A 17,251-nucleotide genomic window follows, 5' to 3' on the forward strand; every position below is an offset into this window, starting at 1 on the left:
AACTCGTCCCCATTGACAACCCCGCTATTGCCAATGCGAGTTCAATCGCGCTCGATTCCTCCTGCTAACAAATACTTGGTTTTGAACGAATTCACCACTAATCCAAGCTTCACGTTTGAATTTGGTATATTGCTCGACAATCGCCTGGAACGTCCTTCCGATAATGTCCACGTCGTCAGCGAAACAGATTGGCTAGATTTGTTGAAGCTCGTCCCTCGCATGGTAAAACCCACACGTTTCATAACGCCTTTTAGCGAGATGTTGAACAGGAGACAGGAAATATCATCGCCTTGTAGAGTCCCCTGATGTTTCAAACGAACTTGATAACGCGCCCGAAATGCTCACGAACGTCTCTAAGCACATTAGGAATTTTCCTTTCATTTTATCAAATTTATAGGGAAACTCGTTTTAACTATTTTGAAAAATCCCGGTATTGTAGCTTCCAGCATAATGGATGCCCCAGCCTCCTATAGTCAAATTTTTCCTCCATCCCCAAACATGAACATCCTTGCATAGCGTCATCCTCTTCATCATCGTTCACAGATACCTTCTCTTCTCTTTTATCAATACCACTGTTTGCAAATAGTGGTATGAAGATTTTACCTGCTTGTTTAATAAATGTGTCACTTAATAGACTTGTAAAAATGCTTTAATGGTAAAAATGCTCAAAAGCCACAAAGATCCCCGTATTATTTTCTAAATTCGTTATTTGAGAGCTTCGGCGGTCAAGTTGTTCAAAAATAAATTAAGACGCGACGTTTGGCTCTACTGTGCCCCAAAAGGGTTCAAGAGCTTCAATTATTTGACCGGCAGTTTCACTCTCTTCATCGCTAGTAGTTGAAGAATTTCCTCAACACCAAGTTGTTTTTCTATGAGTTTTACAATCTTTTATCAAACTTAGTTCTTCTTCGATACTGGAGCAGACATATTTTCAAAGCAAAGTTTAAAAAAAGTAGGATATTGTAAAATACCGAAAATACCGGTTTTTGCCTTTTCAAAACCGGTATTTCGGTATCCAAAAATTGGCCGGTTTCGGTACTACCGGTACTACCGGTTAGACAGCCCTAGTTCCATATGACATCTAAGTTTTCCGGTACAGAAGGTACAAGGCAAAAGTATAGTGCTCGTAAACAATATGAATTAGAGATGCCAATACCGGGAGGTATTTTGAAAACCGGTTTTTCGGTATTGATAAATGCAATACCGGTAAAACCGGTAAAAAACCGGTAAAAGTTAACTCTTGAAAACTATATTCAAAAATCATATGATTTGAAGAAGTTCCTTCCATAATCAACGATTCTCAATTTCTGTCGCGTAGTTAATTCATTAAAAAAATAATATTTAACAATGCGAAGAGAATTTACCATGTCATCTTTTAAACGAGAACAAATTTCAATGAAAAACTTCCGGAGGCAGAGAATCTTCATTCGGTCTCCACAGAGAAAGAAAGAATAATTCCTAGTGATAAATTAGAAATATAGCGTAGGAAAACCCTTGTTCAAGAGCTTTTAATAAGCTGCTTAGATACTGACATTTATGATAAATTATAACTGAAGGTTCAGTTGATTTTGGTTCCTCTGCCTGCTCGGTTTCTGAGTTTATTTAGTTTTAGAGTGCGTAGTTCGTAGAGTTTGCAATTTTTCGGGTACAGTAATTCGACAGCAGCCAAGGCTGGTTTTAGCACTGCGACAATTTCTTATTTCTTCATGAATTCCTCATCGCTTAAATAAAGCGTATCCTTGTTTCTCAGCAACGAAAACAGTTCTCTTTAACGACCGCCTCGACACCACTAACAGAGGAGCTCAACATGCAAGATGGCATGATCAGATCGATAGTGATTTGCGACTTCTGAGACGACTGAGAAATTGGTGACGAGTAGCCCAGGGATTGGAACAAGTTGAATGGAGACGACTGCTTAAAAAGCATGAGGCACTCCGGCTCTATGCTGACAGCGGTGAGGTATTTCAGGGGTTTCCCTTTGGAAGAACTACATAATTGAGTTATTATTTGTAGAACCTTCAATCATGAATTTAAGTTTCCCCTTGCTTTAAACTTTTTACCAGCGATTCAGGCTTCTTGAGTTGTTATTTGATCATGCAAAAAAATACCGAAAATACCGGTTTTTGGTCTTTGAAAAACCGGTAATTCGGTATGGGAAAATAGCCCGGTAATACCGGTAAAACCGGTTTCGGTAAAACCGGTATAGCATCCCTAATATGAATCAATGTAATCTTAGGCAACTCTTACGATACATCCGAACTTTCTATTCGCTTGTGAATGATATGCAAGTAATGATTTCTAAAGGATATTTATGTGTCCAAAAGTACCCCAAGCTCTTTTACCACTGTTACTCTGTTGAGTTGCTCGAATAGAGTATAATTCCACTTTCCACGCGAAAATGAGATCAAAGAGCACTTAGGCAAACTCAACATCAGCATGTTTCGGGAGCACCAATCATGAGTAATTCAAAGTAATTTAAACGCTGCTCCAGTTCGATGCAGTCTGCTGTCGAACGTATAAGAAAGTAGAGCTTGAGATCGTCGGAATAGATAAGAAATCGACCTGATGGTAATAACATGGCAGACGTCGCTCAAAAGAATAAAAATAGTAATGGCCCTAAGTTACTCCCTTGAGGTACGCCCAAGTAGTTTGTGAAACATTGCAATTCATGACTTCCTATCTTTACAGATAGAATTCATATTTTTTGAAACGATGGTTCTACAATTTATGAAGGGACGGTAAGGGAAAGTAATGAAGGATTTTTTAGGAATGGAGAAAAGGTGCCTGGGTCGAACCAAGCTATACTGAGATTATAACCGGATTCGAACCCACAACACCCGCCAGGGCATGTGGCTCGCTGTTACCCGTGTACCTATGAACCACAGAGGCGCTGGACAAAAGGAGACTGCACAACCCCCCTTATTAATGTAGCGACATGGGTTGGGCTATTTTTAGACACAAATTGTGCCTCTTCCTCCACCTACTGTAGAAACCACCGAGCGAGAAGTTTAATCTAACCTTGTGTTTACTGGCGGTACGACGACACTATGTAGGCCCTTGCCACTTACAAGGTACTGCGTGTGGACGCTGTTCGTCTGTCAGCGTGTTAGCCGCGATTCTCAGCGCGGGGTTTCGGGGGATAGAATGCGACCCGCAACGTATGATTAAAACCATTCTATTATATATCTACTATATACCGCCTTTAAATCTGTATACACGGTATCGATTTAAGCTCCTCTTTCCATACCTCTAACGCAATACGAAGTGAATCGTGCTAAGTTTATTGTTGTTTTCCTGCCTGGAAAACACCTTGTTAATCCGTTAAAACACATGTTTTGGCCTCCCGTAATATGACGCCACCACTCACCAAACAGCTTGGAACCTATGCTGAGGGGCATGATTCCACGATAATTTACTACGTTTTGTTTATCGTCTTAGAAGAAATATTAAACTTCATGGCCGCTGATGTAATTAAAAAATGTCTGAAAATTCCTGAGAAGTACCAAAATCGTGCTTTTCCGATGAAAATAAACAATGGATTTATGAATCATTAGATATTAGATTTATGGTATTTCTTGTATTGCTTATTTGACATTCTATTAAGACACTCGAAAATAATTGGATTTATTGTTCGCTCCTTCGAACACTATGCGAAGTCTATTTTCCTTGAAGAAACTGTTTAATGATGGACTACGTTTCGCAACAATAAATAACAGTAGAGGACAATTACGCGTGGCATTAGCTTGCAGTACAGAAATCCATCATCAGAACCTTTTACTGCTTGCGAAATAACCTTCCAATGCCACAGATATCATTTGCGATCCGATAAATCGGAACGTTCGGTCGGAGTTATGCAACGCAACCAATACACCAGTTGGACGTAATTGAAATAGCAATCAAAAAGCGCTTTGCTCTGGAGGACACTAACCCGGACCAAACATCCGTCGTCCTGGCTTGGATAACCAATATCGTCGTCAACTTTCAAACGAACCGGTTGGTGAAAACGAAGTCGCTCGTATCCGGACGTAGCAGCTGCGTAGTGGCTTTGATAAAATTTTCTCAATCAACTGCTATAGTGAACTTCTATTATTTCGAGACTGAACGAAACCGATGTTTTACAGCGCCGCTGGTCAGACGCCATGCTGCCAATAAACCAATTTTATTATTTGTCGAAACTCTTCGGACTGGCTCCATTTCCTCTGGATGGAAATATCGCATCGGATGGAGCACGTTTCAGCGCACACCGAGAGCTGCTGCCGGCATGTATCGCAATGCTGCTGTACACTTCTACTCTGGTGAGCATCCTGTGGAATAGCGGTATTGATTCCACCATCTCCAATACCGCCAACTGGATACAGGTGAGTTGTGTGATTGAATTATTGTTTTTGACCGAGTACCTACTAAAATAACGGTTAGTTTATTGGTTCAGTAACTAGGAGAAATTTCATTTGTTTCATTACAGTTTATTCCGAATTCGTACGCGTACCTTTTTGCAATAGTTTTTGCCATCCGTAAGCGTGCGGTGATTAGCGATATCCTGTACACGTTCGATTTGTATGATGAACGATTGCATTCACAGTTTGGAATTAGTCATACCGATATTAAGAGGAAAGTGAAATGGGTATCACTTATGGCATGCCTTGGTAAGTCCACACAAAAACTCAACTTGAAATAATGCTAAAAATAATGCGAAAATATATTTAGACTGCTTTTCGCTATTCGCGCCTTATCGCGTGTTAAACTGTTCGCCAATGTGCAAGTTCTAAACGTGCCTATTTCTTTCCCTTCCATCACCCTTCGCCTCCCGGAACCCGGAAAACCACAACCTAAACTGGTGACTGCCCGGGCCTAATGGCGGAACCAATTTTGGATCGGTGCACTTTGTGCAAACCCACACACGTGCCAACCACATCCGCGCGTCCAGTGACACTCACCAGCGGCGGTGCTGTGAGCGGCTTGAATTTTATGATTGGCGTTAATTGGGACCGCATTTGGACGCTATTCTACTGGATGGCGTTCTGCATTCCGAAGGTAAGTGTCGATCGACCATTTCGGGCGCGTGACTCATCGATGAGTCGGTCGCATGGGGACCGCGGCGAGGGAGGCTGACTCGCAGAAAATAGCCCCATTTAGTAGGTGAAAATTGGGCAAATAGGAAAACCACGTCCGACGGTATAGAGGTACCTACTCGGCAGTCCGTGCTGCGATATGTGGGCTTACTCCAGGGACCGTTCCAATCAGTGGCCACCGGGATGAATCTAATTTTGAATTCCCGACATTTTCACGTGGAACCCGTGTGGAAGGTGTTTTGAAATTTGAAATTCAGATTGCATTTAGGCGATGGTGAGCAGTTCGAGCTATCTACAACTCCATACTGGTGTCGGTAATTGGTGATTTCAGTTTGCTTGTAGAATGTTGAACTGAGAGTTAATGAAATTGATGCACGATTGCAGTGTTATCTAGTGATGGTGGTTGCAGTCAGTGGTGTGATAATATTTAAAATTTAGTACCAAGCAATTAACTTCGCAATCAACGATGTCTCCAAAATGCTTCGTATTCTTTAATATGACCACAAGTTGTGAAATGTTAGTTCGCAACAACTATTACTATTTCTTGATCAGATTTAAAAATTTGTACAATTTCTATTTTACTTTCAAACGGAGGCGAATGGTGTATATTGTTACTATAGAGAAATAATTATCAACTTCTTTCAATTATCAACAGTCTTTCACTAATTTCATGTGATATCGAACTATTTAAAGCTGCTTTGAACCTACCTAAACAGTGAGAAAGCTTTAACTTTGTAATAAATTAACTAAAGTAAGTGAAACCCAGAAAATTATAAAAAGATACATTATGGAAATGAAGCACATGGAACATAAATCCAGAAATAGTAAATACGATTTAAAAACGTTCTTTTGTGCAGGTCTTACTATTGCAAAAACAATTTCACCAGCAGATCGTTATCATGCAAAGGTGCACTTGAGATAAATCTTCTCTGCCTTTACTATTCTTTTCTATTTTTAATAATGTTCACTCCACGGAATAAACCCAGAGTTTTAAAGGCCATGAAACTACTCATATACCTGGAATGTATATTTTCATCCATAGCGGTTGTATCTGGAAACTATTATGGAAACAGGAACGTTATGTTATGCCTATCCAAGCAAAATCGTAACTCGGTATGCATCTGCTGATAATTTATTGCGAAGCAGATATGAAAATATGTTATCAATTTTATAGTCTGCGATGAGAGAAAATTTTAAATGCTTGCTTGTATATCAGGTCTGCAAGGTTATGGTAAAAGTCAGTACAGCTACTTATGGTCTAGATAGGCGTAGCAGATTTGACTTCATGTACTGAGGACATTAGGATCAGATTATTGAACACATTACACCTGCTTTTCTAGACTGGTTAGTAAATTTCATTTCATTGGATCCTCAATTCTGTAACTAATTCAACTTGGCACATAAAAAAGTTGCACTATTTAGCGTTTCCTGACTGATACAAGGAAAATTTGAAAATAAAATCAGAGAGCCGAAAAATTATTCTTCTGTTGAAGAGACAGAAGGCCGGGGAAACAAAACTCTTAACAGATAAAAAGCCAAAAGGACAGAAAGTTGAACAGACTGATTACGACTTGAAGTCTTTTAGTCATATAAACGGACAACCGTATCTACAAAAAGTCCTAGTTAAGAAAATTCTAAAGAACGTAAATCCGAAAAGATAAAGAGCTGGTAAATCAGAAAGTCTGAAAGAGAGAAAATAGTCCGAACTGAACTCAAAGAGAGGAAAGAATCCGAACTGTTTAAAAGGCAAAAAGACAAATTTATTGTTTGAATTTATTGTTAAAAAGACAGAAACCCGAACAGACTAAAGTCAGATGACAGATAGTTGAAAAACATAAACCTGATAAAGTAGACAGATGAAAAGATAGAAAACTGGAAAAATAGAAAACTTTGAACACAGAATATGCGATCAATGATTTGTTAGACCAATGGCGTACTTTAAAGTCAACCGGGAGGAGACGAATTTTCAACATGCAAAAAACCGAAAAGATAGAACACCGAAACATAGAAAGAAACTAATGCCAGAAAAGCAGAAAATTAGAACGACAGAAATACATGAACAACGGAAAGACAGAATGTTAAGAGCATAGAAAGCTGTATGAATAAGAAATTGGAAAGGACAAAAAGATCCGACCAGGAGTGGCAAACACCGCAGTGCAAACCGAGAGACACAAATTCTCACACTACACAAAACTTGCCATGCGTTGCGCCACGCACTTTCGTGTTTTACGCGCACTAAGAAGAGTACTTTACCACACCAAGAGCCACTTTCTGCGCGGATGGATTGTACACCGTGCGCTGGGGCAATTGAAACGATGCGATTGAAAAAAAATTTTTACGATTGCGTCACTTGTTCCATACTAACTTAATCTGTCTATACCTATAAAAATGGATTTCTGTCTGTCGGAATGTTCCTTATAGAATCGAAAACTACTAAACCAATCGGCGTGAAAATTTGCATGTAGAGGTTTTTGGGGCCAGGGAAGGTTCTTATGATGATTAGAGACCCCTTCCTCCACTAAGAGGGGGGGATCCCATACAAATGAAACACAAATTTCTGCGTAACTTGAGAACTAATCAAGCAAATGGAACCAAATTTGGCACGTGAAGGTTTTCGGGGGCAAGATTTTTTTCTATGGTGAATTAGGACCCCTTCCCACTTAAGGAGGGGGGGCTCCTATACAAATGAAATTCAAATTTCTTCATAATTCGAGAACTAATCAATCAATTGGAACCATATTTGGCATGTGGGTGTTTTTAGAGGCAAGAATTTTTTCTATTGAGGTATCGTTAATGGATTGTGGTATTTTTAGGGATATATACATATATAGAATAAATTTTTGATACTCGTCGCTTCTGCGACCAAATTAGGAATGTTTATTCAAAAACCAGATCCCTAATGGAGAAGGCTCTACTTTTTAACTATTACATCGTAAGTGGGGGAAGCCTGAATGTTCTAAAATCCATTATCCAATCATATCGCTTTAGTACGATCGGCGAACAGCCAATCAAAACAAACAAAGGAATATTGACCCCAACACCAATGCACCGAACGCATCGACTTGGGTGACATAATAATTTAATGACGTCGTCACTTGCTCGCAGCGCATTCATGCCCGCATGTGGAAATGCTATCGACGCACATTGAGTGCATTGAACGGGCGCCGATCATGCATCGAACAATCGTTCACATTGAAAATACTTATTGCTGTTAATGCAATTTCGGGTATGGGAAAGTTTATGAGTTTGAAGTGTGGGAAAGGAATTTGGGTATATTTTAATTGGAATGTCAACTCGAAATTCGAGACGCGATCAGCACGATCAGCGTCTATCGAATAATGGAATACTTGTGTGACAAAGTTGTTTGTTCACTTGGAGGTTTTATGATTTTAGGGTTTTATGATATGGCCTGAAACTTTGTAGCCCTTTTGAGATAAGTTATGGGTGATTATTAAATTTAATTATTGTTCATACCACACTATGATGAGTTAGGACCCCTTACCTTTTTAGGAAGAGGGGCTCCCATACAAATGAAGTCCAAATTTCCTCATAACTCCAGAACTAATCAAGCAAATGGAACCAAATTTAACATGTGGGTGTTTTTGCAGGCAAATTTTTTTTGTGGGTGTTTTTGCAGGCCAAACAGTTTGGAAGGGTAGAAAATTAGAAAAACAACAAACTGAAACAAAGCAATCATTCAAAAATTGGACCGGACTAACAAAAAGACTAGCAGAAAGCTGTTGAAATAGAAAGCCAAAAAAAAACTCGAAGCCGAAGAACAGAAAACAAACATAACTAGGAAGCTATAAATATATAATCAGAGAAAACAAAAATATCAGGAAAATAGAAAATTGGAAATACACCAATGAAGCAAGAAAGGTAGAAGCCCGGATAGTATAAAACCAGAAGTTTTGAGTGTAGAAAACACAGATATACGAAAAGACAGAATAACAGAAATACAAATGGCCGGAAACACTAGAACATAAACGTATACATATGGAGAAATAGGCTAAATGACAGAAAGACATGAAATACAGAATGGCAAGAAGACAAAACACGTAAGCATAGAGAGAGAGAGAGAGAGAGAGAGAGAGAGAGAGAGAGAGACCAAAAGTTAACATTCTCAAAAGAAAAAAGTCTGACAGTATACTCAGGCAAGTACACAAGAACGAAAGCTCAAAAAACAAATAACCCGAAAGACAGAAAGCCCAAAAGACAGGAAGTTCAAAATACACAAAAACAACAATACAAAAATTTCAAAAGACATACAGCCCAAAAGACATAAAAAAGCTCGAAAGACAGAAACCCCAAAAAACAGAAGGTCCAGAAAAAACCAAAGTCAAAAAAAACAGAAACTTCAAAAGGCAGAAATCCCAAAAGACAGAAAACTCAAAATACTGCAAGCCCAAAGCACAGAACATCGAAAATAGCAAAAGCCCAGAAGTTAGAAACCCTTATCTAAGTTAGAAAGTAGAAAGCCCAAAAGACAAAAAAATCCAAAAGACAGAGAGCCCGAAAGACAGAAGGTCCAGAAAACAAAGAAAGCTCAAAAGACAGAGAGTCCTAAAGACAAAAAACTCAAAAGACTGAAAGCCCAAACCAGAGAAAACCCAAAAAAGAAAAAGCCCAAAAGACCGAAAGCCCCGAAGACGGAAAACGCAAACGACTGAAAGCCCTAAAGGTAAAAAATTCAAAAGACACAAATCTTAAGAGACAGTAAACCCATAAGATAGAAAGCTAAAAAGGCAGAAAGCCAAAAAACAGAAAGCCCCAACGATAGTAAGCCTGAAAGACCGAAATCCCAAAGACGGAAAACCCTAACGACAGAAAGCCCGAAAGATAGAAAACCCAAAAGATAGAAGGACCAGAAAAACTACAGAAACTCCAAAAGATAGATAACCCGAAAGACAAAAAACCCGAAAGACGAAAAACCCGAAAGACAGAAAACCTAAAAGTAAGAAAGCCCAGAAGATGGAAAGCTCGAAAGACAGAAAGCCCGCATGACAGAAACCCCAGAAGACAGAAAGCCATAAAGACAGAAAACCCGAACGACAGAAAGCCCAAGTGAAAAAAGGCTCAAAAGACAGGAAACCCAAAAGTCAGAAAGCCCGAAAGACAGAAGGTCCACAAGACAGTACGTCCAAAAGGTAGAAAGTCCAAAAGGCAGAAAGCTCAAAAGACAGAAAGTTTAAAAGACAGAAAACTTCAAAGGCACCCAGAAAACCCCAAAAGACAAAGCTTGAACGACGGACAGCCAAAAAACAGAAAAAAGATCGAAAAACAGAAAGCCCAAAAGACAAAAAAACTTTAAGACAGAAATCTCAAAACAGAAAAAGCCCAAAAAGCAGACACCTGATAGGACAGAAAGTACAGATATAGCAAACTCAAAAGACAGAAAACCCTAAGGAGAGAGTGGCAGAAAAGGCAGAATGCCCAAAATAGTGAAACTTCAAGCGACAAACAGCACAAAAGGGAGAAAGTTAGAAAGATAGAAACCCCTTAAAACGGAATACCGAAAGACAGAAAGCTTAGATGGCAGAAGGCTAAAAGACATAAAGACTAATGAAACACAAAGTCACTTAGGCAGAAATCCAAAAAAACAGTACAACTTTACTGAGTCCTCTGTTGAATTTTAACCCTCGAAAATAACTACAGGGATACCTCGATATAAGGCAATTTATAATTTCAAAAAGTTGTCTTATATCGAAATTGTCTTATATCGAAACATGATTTTTTCACAAAAATTTGGCATTATCAGTCACCAATTTTGCTCTGTGTTGTGTGTTTATGTTTTTTGAACTATTTAATAATGGTTGAATTTATGGCGCCGCTTTTGGAATGGAAAATGTGCTCTGGTGTCGTTACCAACTATGTCAAAGGGATTTGTCTTATATCGAGGTAAAAATTGTCTTATATCGAATTTTCTTATATCGAGGATGTTTTATAACGAGGTTGTCTTATATCGAGGCTTGCCTGTATAAAGCTTTAATTTCCATAAAATATATTTCCGAGGGCAGGAACAGCCAAAACAGGACACAGTAAAGCTGTAATGAGTAATTCTCGCTGAAACGGGGCCACTTCTGACACGAGGTCTTCAAATATTGGAACTTTTGCGTTTAATTAACTTCGAAATAGTGGACCCCACGTGCGCCAAGGGGTCTAAAAGGTTCAAGAAAAGTTGAATTTTGAGCAAACCTTGCGATCTATATCATGTGATATTTCAAAAATTTGCCATGAAACAACTAACAAATAGCCAGATTCTGTAAAGAAGAAGTACAGGGCTTTCAAATGGAGTAAAAAATTTTTTTGGCGGCCATCTTGGATTTTATCAAACAATCGCCGTTTTCACCATGAGCCCCCAACCGATTTTCAGTTTAAAACCACCATTGGAAAGCTGAGAAAAAATGCTACAAGAAACATTCATAAAATTAGGTGTGCAATGGCATTAACTGAATGAAACAACCGGTTATTTGCAGACAGGGCTTATTAAGAAAGTGAAAAAAAATTGGCGGCCATCATGGATTTTGCCGCCATGTTGGATTTCATCTAAAAATCGCCGTTTTCGCCATGATCCCCTCGACCGATTTTCATTTTAAGACCACCATCGGAAAGTTGAGAAAAAATGCTATGACGAACATTTAACATTGCTAAAATTCAACATGGCGGCAAAATACAAGATGGCCGTCGATTTTTTTTCATTTCATTTATGAACCCTATCTCTCCTCTTTACAAAACCGTGTCATTTGTAGTTTGTTTCATAGCAAATTTTGAAATATCACAATAATTATATGAAAATTGTGAACCTTGTTGCAAATAACTGGTTGTTTTATTCAGTTAATGCCATTGCATGCCTAATTTTATGAATGTTTCTTGTAGCATTTTTTCTCAGCTTTCCAATAGTGGTCTTAAAATGAAAATCGTTTGGGGGGCTCATGATAAAAACGGCAATTTTTTGATAAAATCCAATATGGCGACCAAATCCAAGATGGCCGCTAAAAAATTGTACTCTATTTGAAAGCCCTGTTGTTCTTCTTTACAGAACCGGGCCATTTGTTAGTTGTTTCATGGCAAATTTATGAAATATCACATGATTTAGATCTCAAGGTTTGCTCAAAATTTGACTTTTTTTGAACCTGTTAGGCCCCTTGGCGCACGTGGGGTCCACTATTTCGAGGTATCAAAAGTGTGATTCTTATTTTTTTTTAACCATTTGAACCAATTCAGCGCAAAAGTTCCAATATTTGAAGACCTCGTGTCAGTAGTGGCCCCGTTTCAGCGAGAATTACTCAATACAAATAAGTCATTTTTAATATTTTAATAAAAACTTTAATATTAAAGATAAAAATCACTCTCCTGACTCTCTTTTCTTTTTTTTCTGGAACTCAAACGTTACCAATATTTTTCACTCACTTTTTGACTGATAAAACCTATTATTATTCAATTTCGCCAATATATTTGGAGCGTGAACGAGTCGGAACTGTTCTGCATCAACGTTGAGCGTTATTAGGGGTTTTTGCATTCGACAACTTATGATCGTAAATTTGCCATGTTTACTTCAGTAAATGAATTTGTCCATCCTTGCTCCAATCCGATACTAAAATATTTAAAATCAGATTAATTGTGTTGGTTGAAATCGCTATAAATTATTACAAGAGTCAATGTGTTATAAACGATGGCTCATAACTTTCCAAAGTCCAATCAAAAAACAACTCAATACTGGTCTATGTGGCAATATTTAATTTCAACAAAGACTATTAGTACCTAAATCAGTTTAGTAATCTCTGAGAAAATTTCGATAAATTGTTACCTGGTCAAAATACTTTTTTTGCGAAACTTTTTGATTGGTTGTTCCGTTTTAATGAAGCTAGTCATTTAGTTCCACTGTTTTGCTTATGACTTTTAAACGTAATATTGGAATCAACAGTCGCGTTTTCAAACACCTCATTTCGTCGGTAACGAAAAGCAGGCCCCTGACAGGACGCCATGTTTTCGTGATAAAAATTGCAGCTGGCTTCCTACACGCTTCGTACAAAGCTGAAACTAATACATGTGCCACCTAATCTACAGCTGGTGCAAGCACTTCATCAACACTCTGTCATCCGGGCCAGGCCAGGCTATGTTTTTACGTAAGCGCTCTCTATTGACTATTTTGTATGTAAAGTTTATTTGCGAGACCTGTAAGTATAACTGCAAGCTATTTTTCAATACAATTTCAAATCGCAATGCTACCTGATGTTTAACTTAAGCGCACTCTATAAGTTTACGAAAGCTTCTACCAGCGAAAGGGAATGTGCGTTCTACTGCTAGAAATTGCAAATTTGTAGTTGTGTTAACGGTTTATTTTCCCCCAGTGTAAAAAACTTTACAACAACACAGTGGAAAACCCACTAACAGCAACGATAAATCTTGTGTGTGCAAGAGGTTTTTAGTAAGGCGTATAAGTGTGTAGTAATCAGGGATAATAAATAAATGCAACATACCTACTATATTAATAGTAACAGTTTATTTTACCAACTGATTCTTATGGTTTATTTCCAGTTCGGTTTACTATTATACACCTTCCAGTTTGCTGGATCCATAATGCTGCTGTCAAATCGAACTGTTCTGCTGCAAATCGGAATAGAGTATGTGACTCCATTAGTCCAAATTGTTCTTGAGCTTCAAATTTTAATCCAACGGGTTTTATTTTTTTAGTAATTATCTCAACGAAACTAATCAGCAGCAGCTGAGGAAATCCAGCCTAAGCCACTCACTGTGCAGCCAAGAACCTCCCAGCTACGGGAAGCACATCCACACCGTCAGCATCAAGGTTAAGCCTTTCTATACCATATCGGATACCGTGGACAATATTTACCAAATGGTGGAGCACCTGCAGCAGCTGGCGGTCAAGATTAACGATTCTTTCGGCAAGCAGGCCGTATTTTCGCTCCTCTCAGCGTTCATCTGCATTACGGTGCAGCTGTACTATCTGCTGAATCAAATTCGGGCCGGGTTTGTCATTCCCGGAGCGGCTGTTTTCTGTCTGGCCGCCAGCAGCTTGCTGTTGCTGCACGGGATCGAGTTCTACGCACTGTTCACCAACGGCGATCTGGCCCGGAACCACTGGCGTCAGCTGATGAACTATCTGTTCGTGGTCAAGGCCAAATCCAGCGATGAAAACTTTCGGGCTAAGGTTGGTTGGTGGCTTCAGTTTGCACAAGTTTTTTTTATTTAAGAACTGTTTTTTTGTTTTTAATTTCATAAGATGGATGAATTGATTGGGTTTATGAGCTGCAATAGTCCGGAATTCCGCGCGTTCGGCCTTTTTCCCATCGATTTGTCGGTTCTTACTGGAGTAAATAGTTCGGTTTCTTGGAGTGGAAACTGTCACATAGTAACAATTTTGTTTTCCCTTCTAGATGGCTTCATCGATTGCCACCTATCTCATCGTTTTGGTACAGTTCAAAATGTCCGAGGAGGATGGACAGCCTTTTGGAACCGCAGAGATTACCAGACATTACAATCCAATGATAGGTTAAATGGCCGGAGGTTTTATCTGTCTGATATATTGTAACTTGACATGTCAAACTTTTAGTAACGAGCGGTAGTAGTAGTAATCAACAACAAACAAAATTAAGCAGTTGACTTGTCAAGCAGTTTACAGTCGAAATTGATTTCAATAAATCATGTTTAACTGAATTTGAATAGAATGAGATCAATTTAAACTAATTTAAATTAACAAACAGTTCTTTAATTTGGAATCAAAAATCAAATTGTAACTAAGTAAAATGTAATAAATTATTAATAACAACCTGGGAAGATGATAAATGTGTTGTTGATCAATTTTTTGCATTAGGTTTCGATCATTATGTTTTTATTTGTTACGCTCTTCATCCCTCAAACCACATTCAACATTTTAATGAAAGACATTGAACAAAAACTGATAATAAACAGTGTGTTAATGGCTTACACTTCATTAGGTTTTATTATGAAAGCGTTTTACTCAGCTAATTATTAATTTACCTTATACAGAAAACTTTCGATTGAACATTCGTACTGGCTTGTACCTCATCTTCAACTCTAATTGAATACGTTGATAGATCAAATCCCTGCTGATACCTTTTCAGTACCGAGTAAGCAAACATTTGTTGACAAAACTCACCCTCCACTATCAGCACGCTTCGAAACGTAGGAAAATCTCCGGGGAGCGACCCCAAACTAACTTTGACAGAAATTTGCCTTTTACCGTCAGCCCGCTGTTTCTCTCAGTTGTATCCCGCCGTAGGATGTTACAACCGAAGCCCAAGCCCACACTAGCGGAAACCGGTCGGTGTCGTGAAGTTAGCAAACAAATCGAAAATTCATTTCTATTTCTCATCGGGCTTTTGGGAAAGTTAGCGCCACACTGCATGAGTGCGCCCAACACCCATCGCCGCCACGGGGCGGCCGATTCCTGCTATCCGACTTCAAAGCAGCAGCGAGCCATCATCGACGCGTTCGTAAAGTTTGCCTCGCCTACCCATAAACATTCACCCAATCATCTAATCAGCCCCCGTCAAATTGGATGGCTTTGTTTGGGAATCGCTTAAGCTCTCCGCTCGCTTTTTTTTCTCCGGCAGGATAAAGTAAACTGACGCCACTTGACGGGACACCCGTGCCCTTGTTGAGTCGCTTTTGACGATCCAAAGCGGGCCGATGGGTGAAATTCAAATTGACATAAAAGAGAACATGATTTGCTTGATTCGTTGACACGAGCTGAACCGAGTGCAGGGGAAAACAGCAGGCAGCGGTGTCAATTCGGGGGGAAAATAGACGCTAAACGACACACTTCCGAGGGGCTATATAACGAATCGAAATGACAAGAAAACAAATTTACCTTTGAAGTGTGTTTTACTGGGAAAATTCAATCAATTCGTAGAACGAAGAAGCTTTTTGGAGTCAAGCGGTCCGTGTTCAATAAATTTGCGATGACCCGGTTAACGCTTTTTATCAAGCTGTTTTTATTGGAGTATCTCGTTTTTTGGATTTATGAAGGAATTTATTTGCATAAATCCCCAATTTGAGCAAGTCGAATAAAATATTTTCTTTGCGTCAAAAATAACAGAATATTTACAATTTAATTTAGCCCGCCGTTCACAATCTTGGATATGAAATGAGCTTAGGGTATCGAGCCTTGACTTATACAAGTCATCCTCATTTTAAAAATTCCTGCATTGTACGATTTTCCAATCTTGAAAAAGATGTGTTCACAAAAAAGTATTGAATCTTTGGATACATTAAGCGAATTTGAACTTTTCTGCCTTTTCAAAGTTTAACTTTTATTAGAGTTTATGCTTGGACATTTAAGTCATATTCTTGGTATTTATCCAAGGCACTAAGATGATGGACAATCATCTTTCTTACAGGCCAACTCATAAAGAACGTACAGGTCTCCGCAGATCGGCTAGAATAACTCATATGGTACTGGCAATTTATCTTCTAGTGCTCTGGTATGAGAAGGAACCAATGCAAAATAAGCTTATCGATTTTTTTTCAACATCCTTTTACAATTATATTGTCAAATAAATAACTCATTCTTCATTTTAATAATATCGAAATTCAACACAATTTCGAAGCTTCCGAATAATTCCGAAAACTCAATAAATCTAAAACGATCTGGATACATCGTTTCTGCTTCCCTTGCAGAGAATCTCACTGTGAACGAAAACATGGGTGTTTTTTTTTTAAACTGCATCGTAAGCTGTCGAAAAGAATAAAAATTCGTTTTTACGTACCTACCTAATAATTATATTTTATTTGCTTTCATTGAAGATAGCATTGTCCAAATTCGAGGTATCGCTAGGTTTTCAACATTCAATGCTCAAACTGGTAACATTGGTTGTTGGTTGCCAACGGCAATAATTAATTAAATTTTTCACCAACTCGGAACTGGTTGCGAGTCGAATCGTGACCCTTACTGTGAATGATAATGACAGTAACAATGGAAGTAACGCAGGTCAGGAAACGTGATATATTACGAATGCCGGGTGCATGCTAACAGCTGGTTTCCGTAGATAATTGGAAATGCCTTTCACGATTGTTTGACACTTGCGTAAAACTTTGACATTTCTGCCCCGCGAAAAGTTAACAATGCGAAGTAAGCGAAGTAAAAACTTTCGCGCTGTCAAAAGTTTTAATTTTCGCCCATCTCTTGGAAAGATCTT

General features: G+C 38.7%; 1 protein-coding gene across 1 annotated transcript; it reads left to right on the top strand.

Moving 5' to 3' along the window:
* Positions 1-4,139: 4,139 nt before the first annotated feature.
* LOC128739407 (gustatory and pheromone receptor 32a-like) lies at positions 4,140-14,587 on the top strand. Its single transcript, XM_053834891.1, has 7 exons — positions 4,140-4,358; positions 4,463-4,643; positions 4,925-5,031; positions 13,608-13,693; positions 13,764-14,241; positions 14,314-14,403; positions 14,468-14,587. Exons 1-7 carry the CDS (start codon positions 4,140-4,142, stop codon positions 14,585-14,587), a joined length of 1,281 nt encoding a protein of 426 aa, XP_053690866.1.
* Positions 14,588-17,251: the final 2,664 nt, after the last annotated feature.

Source organism: Sabethes cyaneus, chromosome 3 (genome assembly GCF_943734655.1).
Source record: "Sabethes cyaneus chromosome 3, idSabCyanKW18_F2, whole genome shotgun sequence".
Taxonomy (NCBI): Eukaryota; Metazoa; Arthropoda; class Insecta; order Diptera; family Culicidae; genus Sabethes; species Sabethes cyaneus.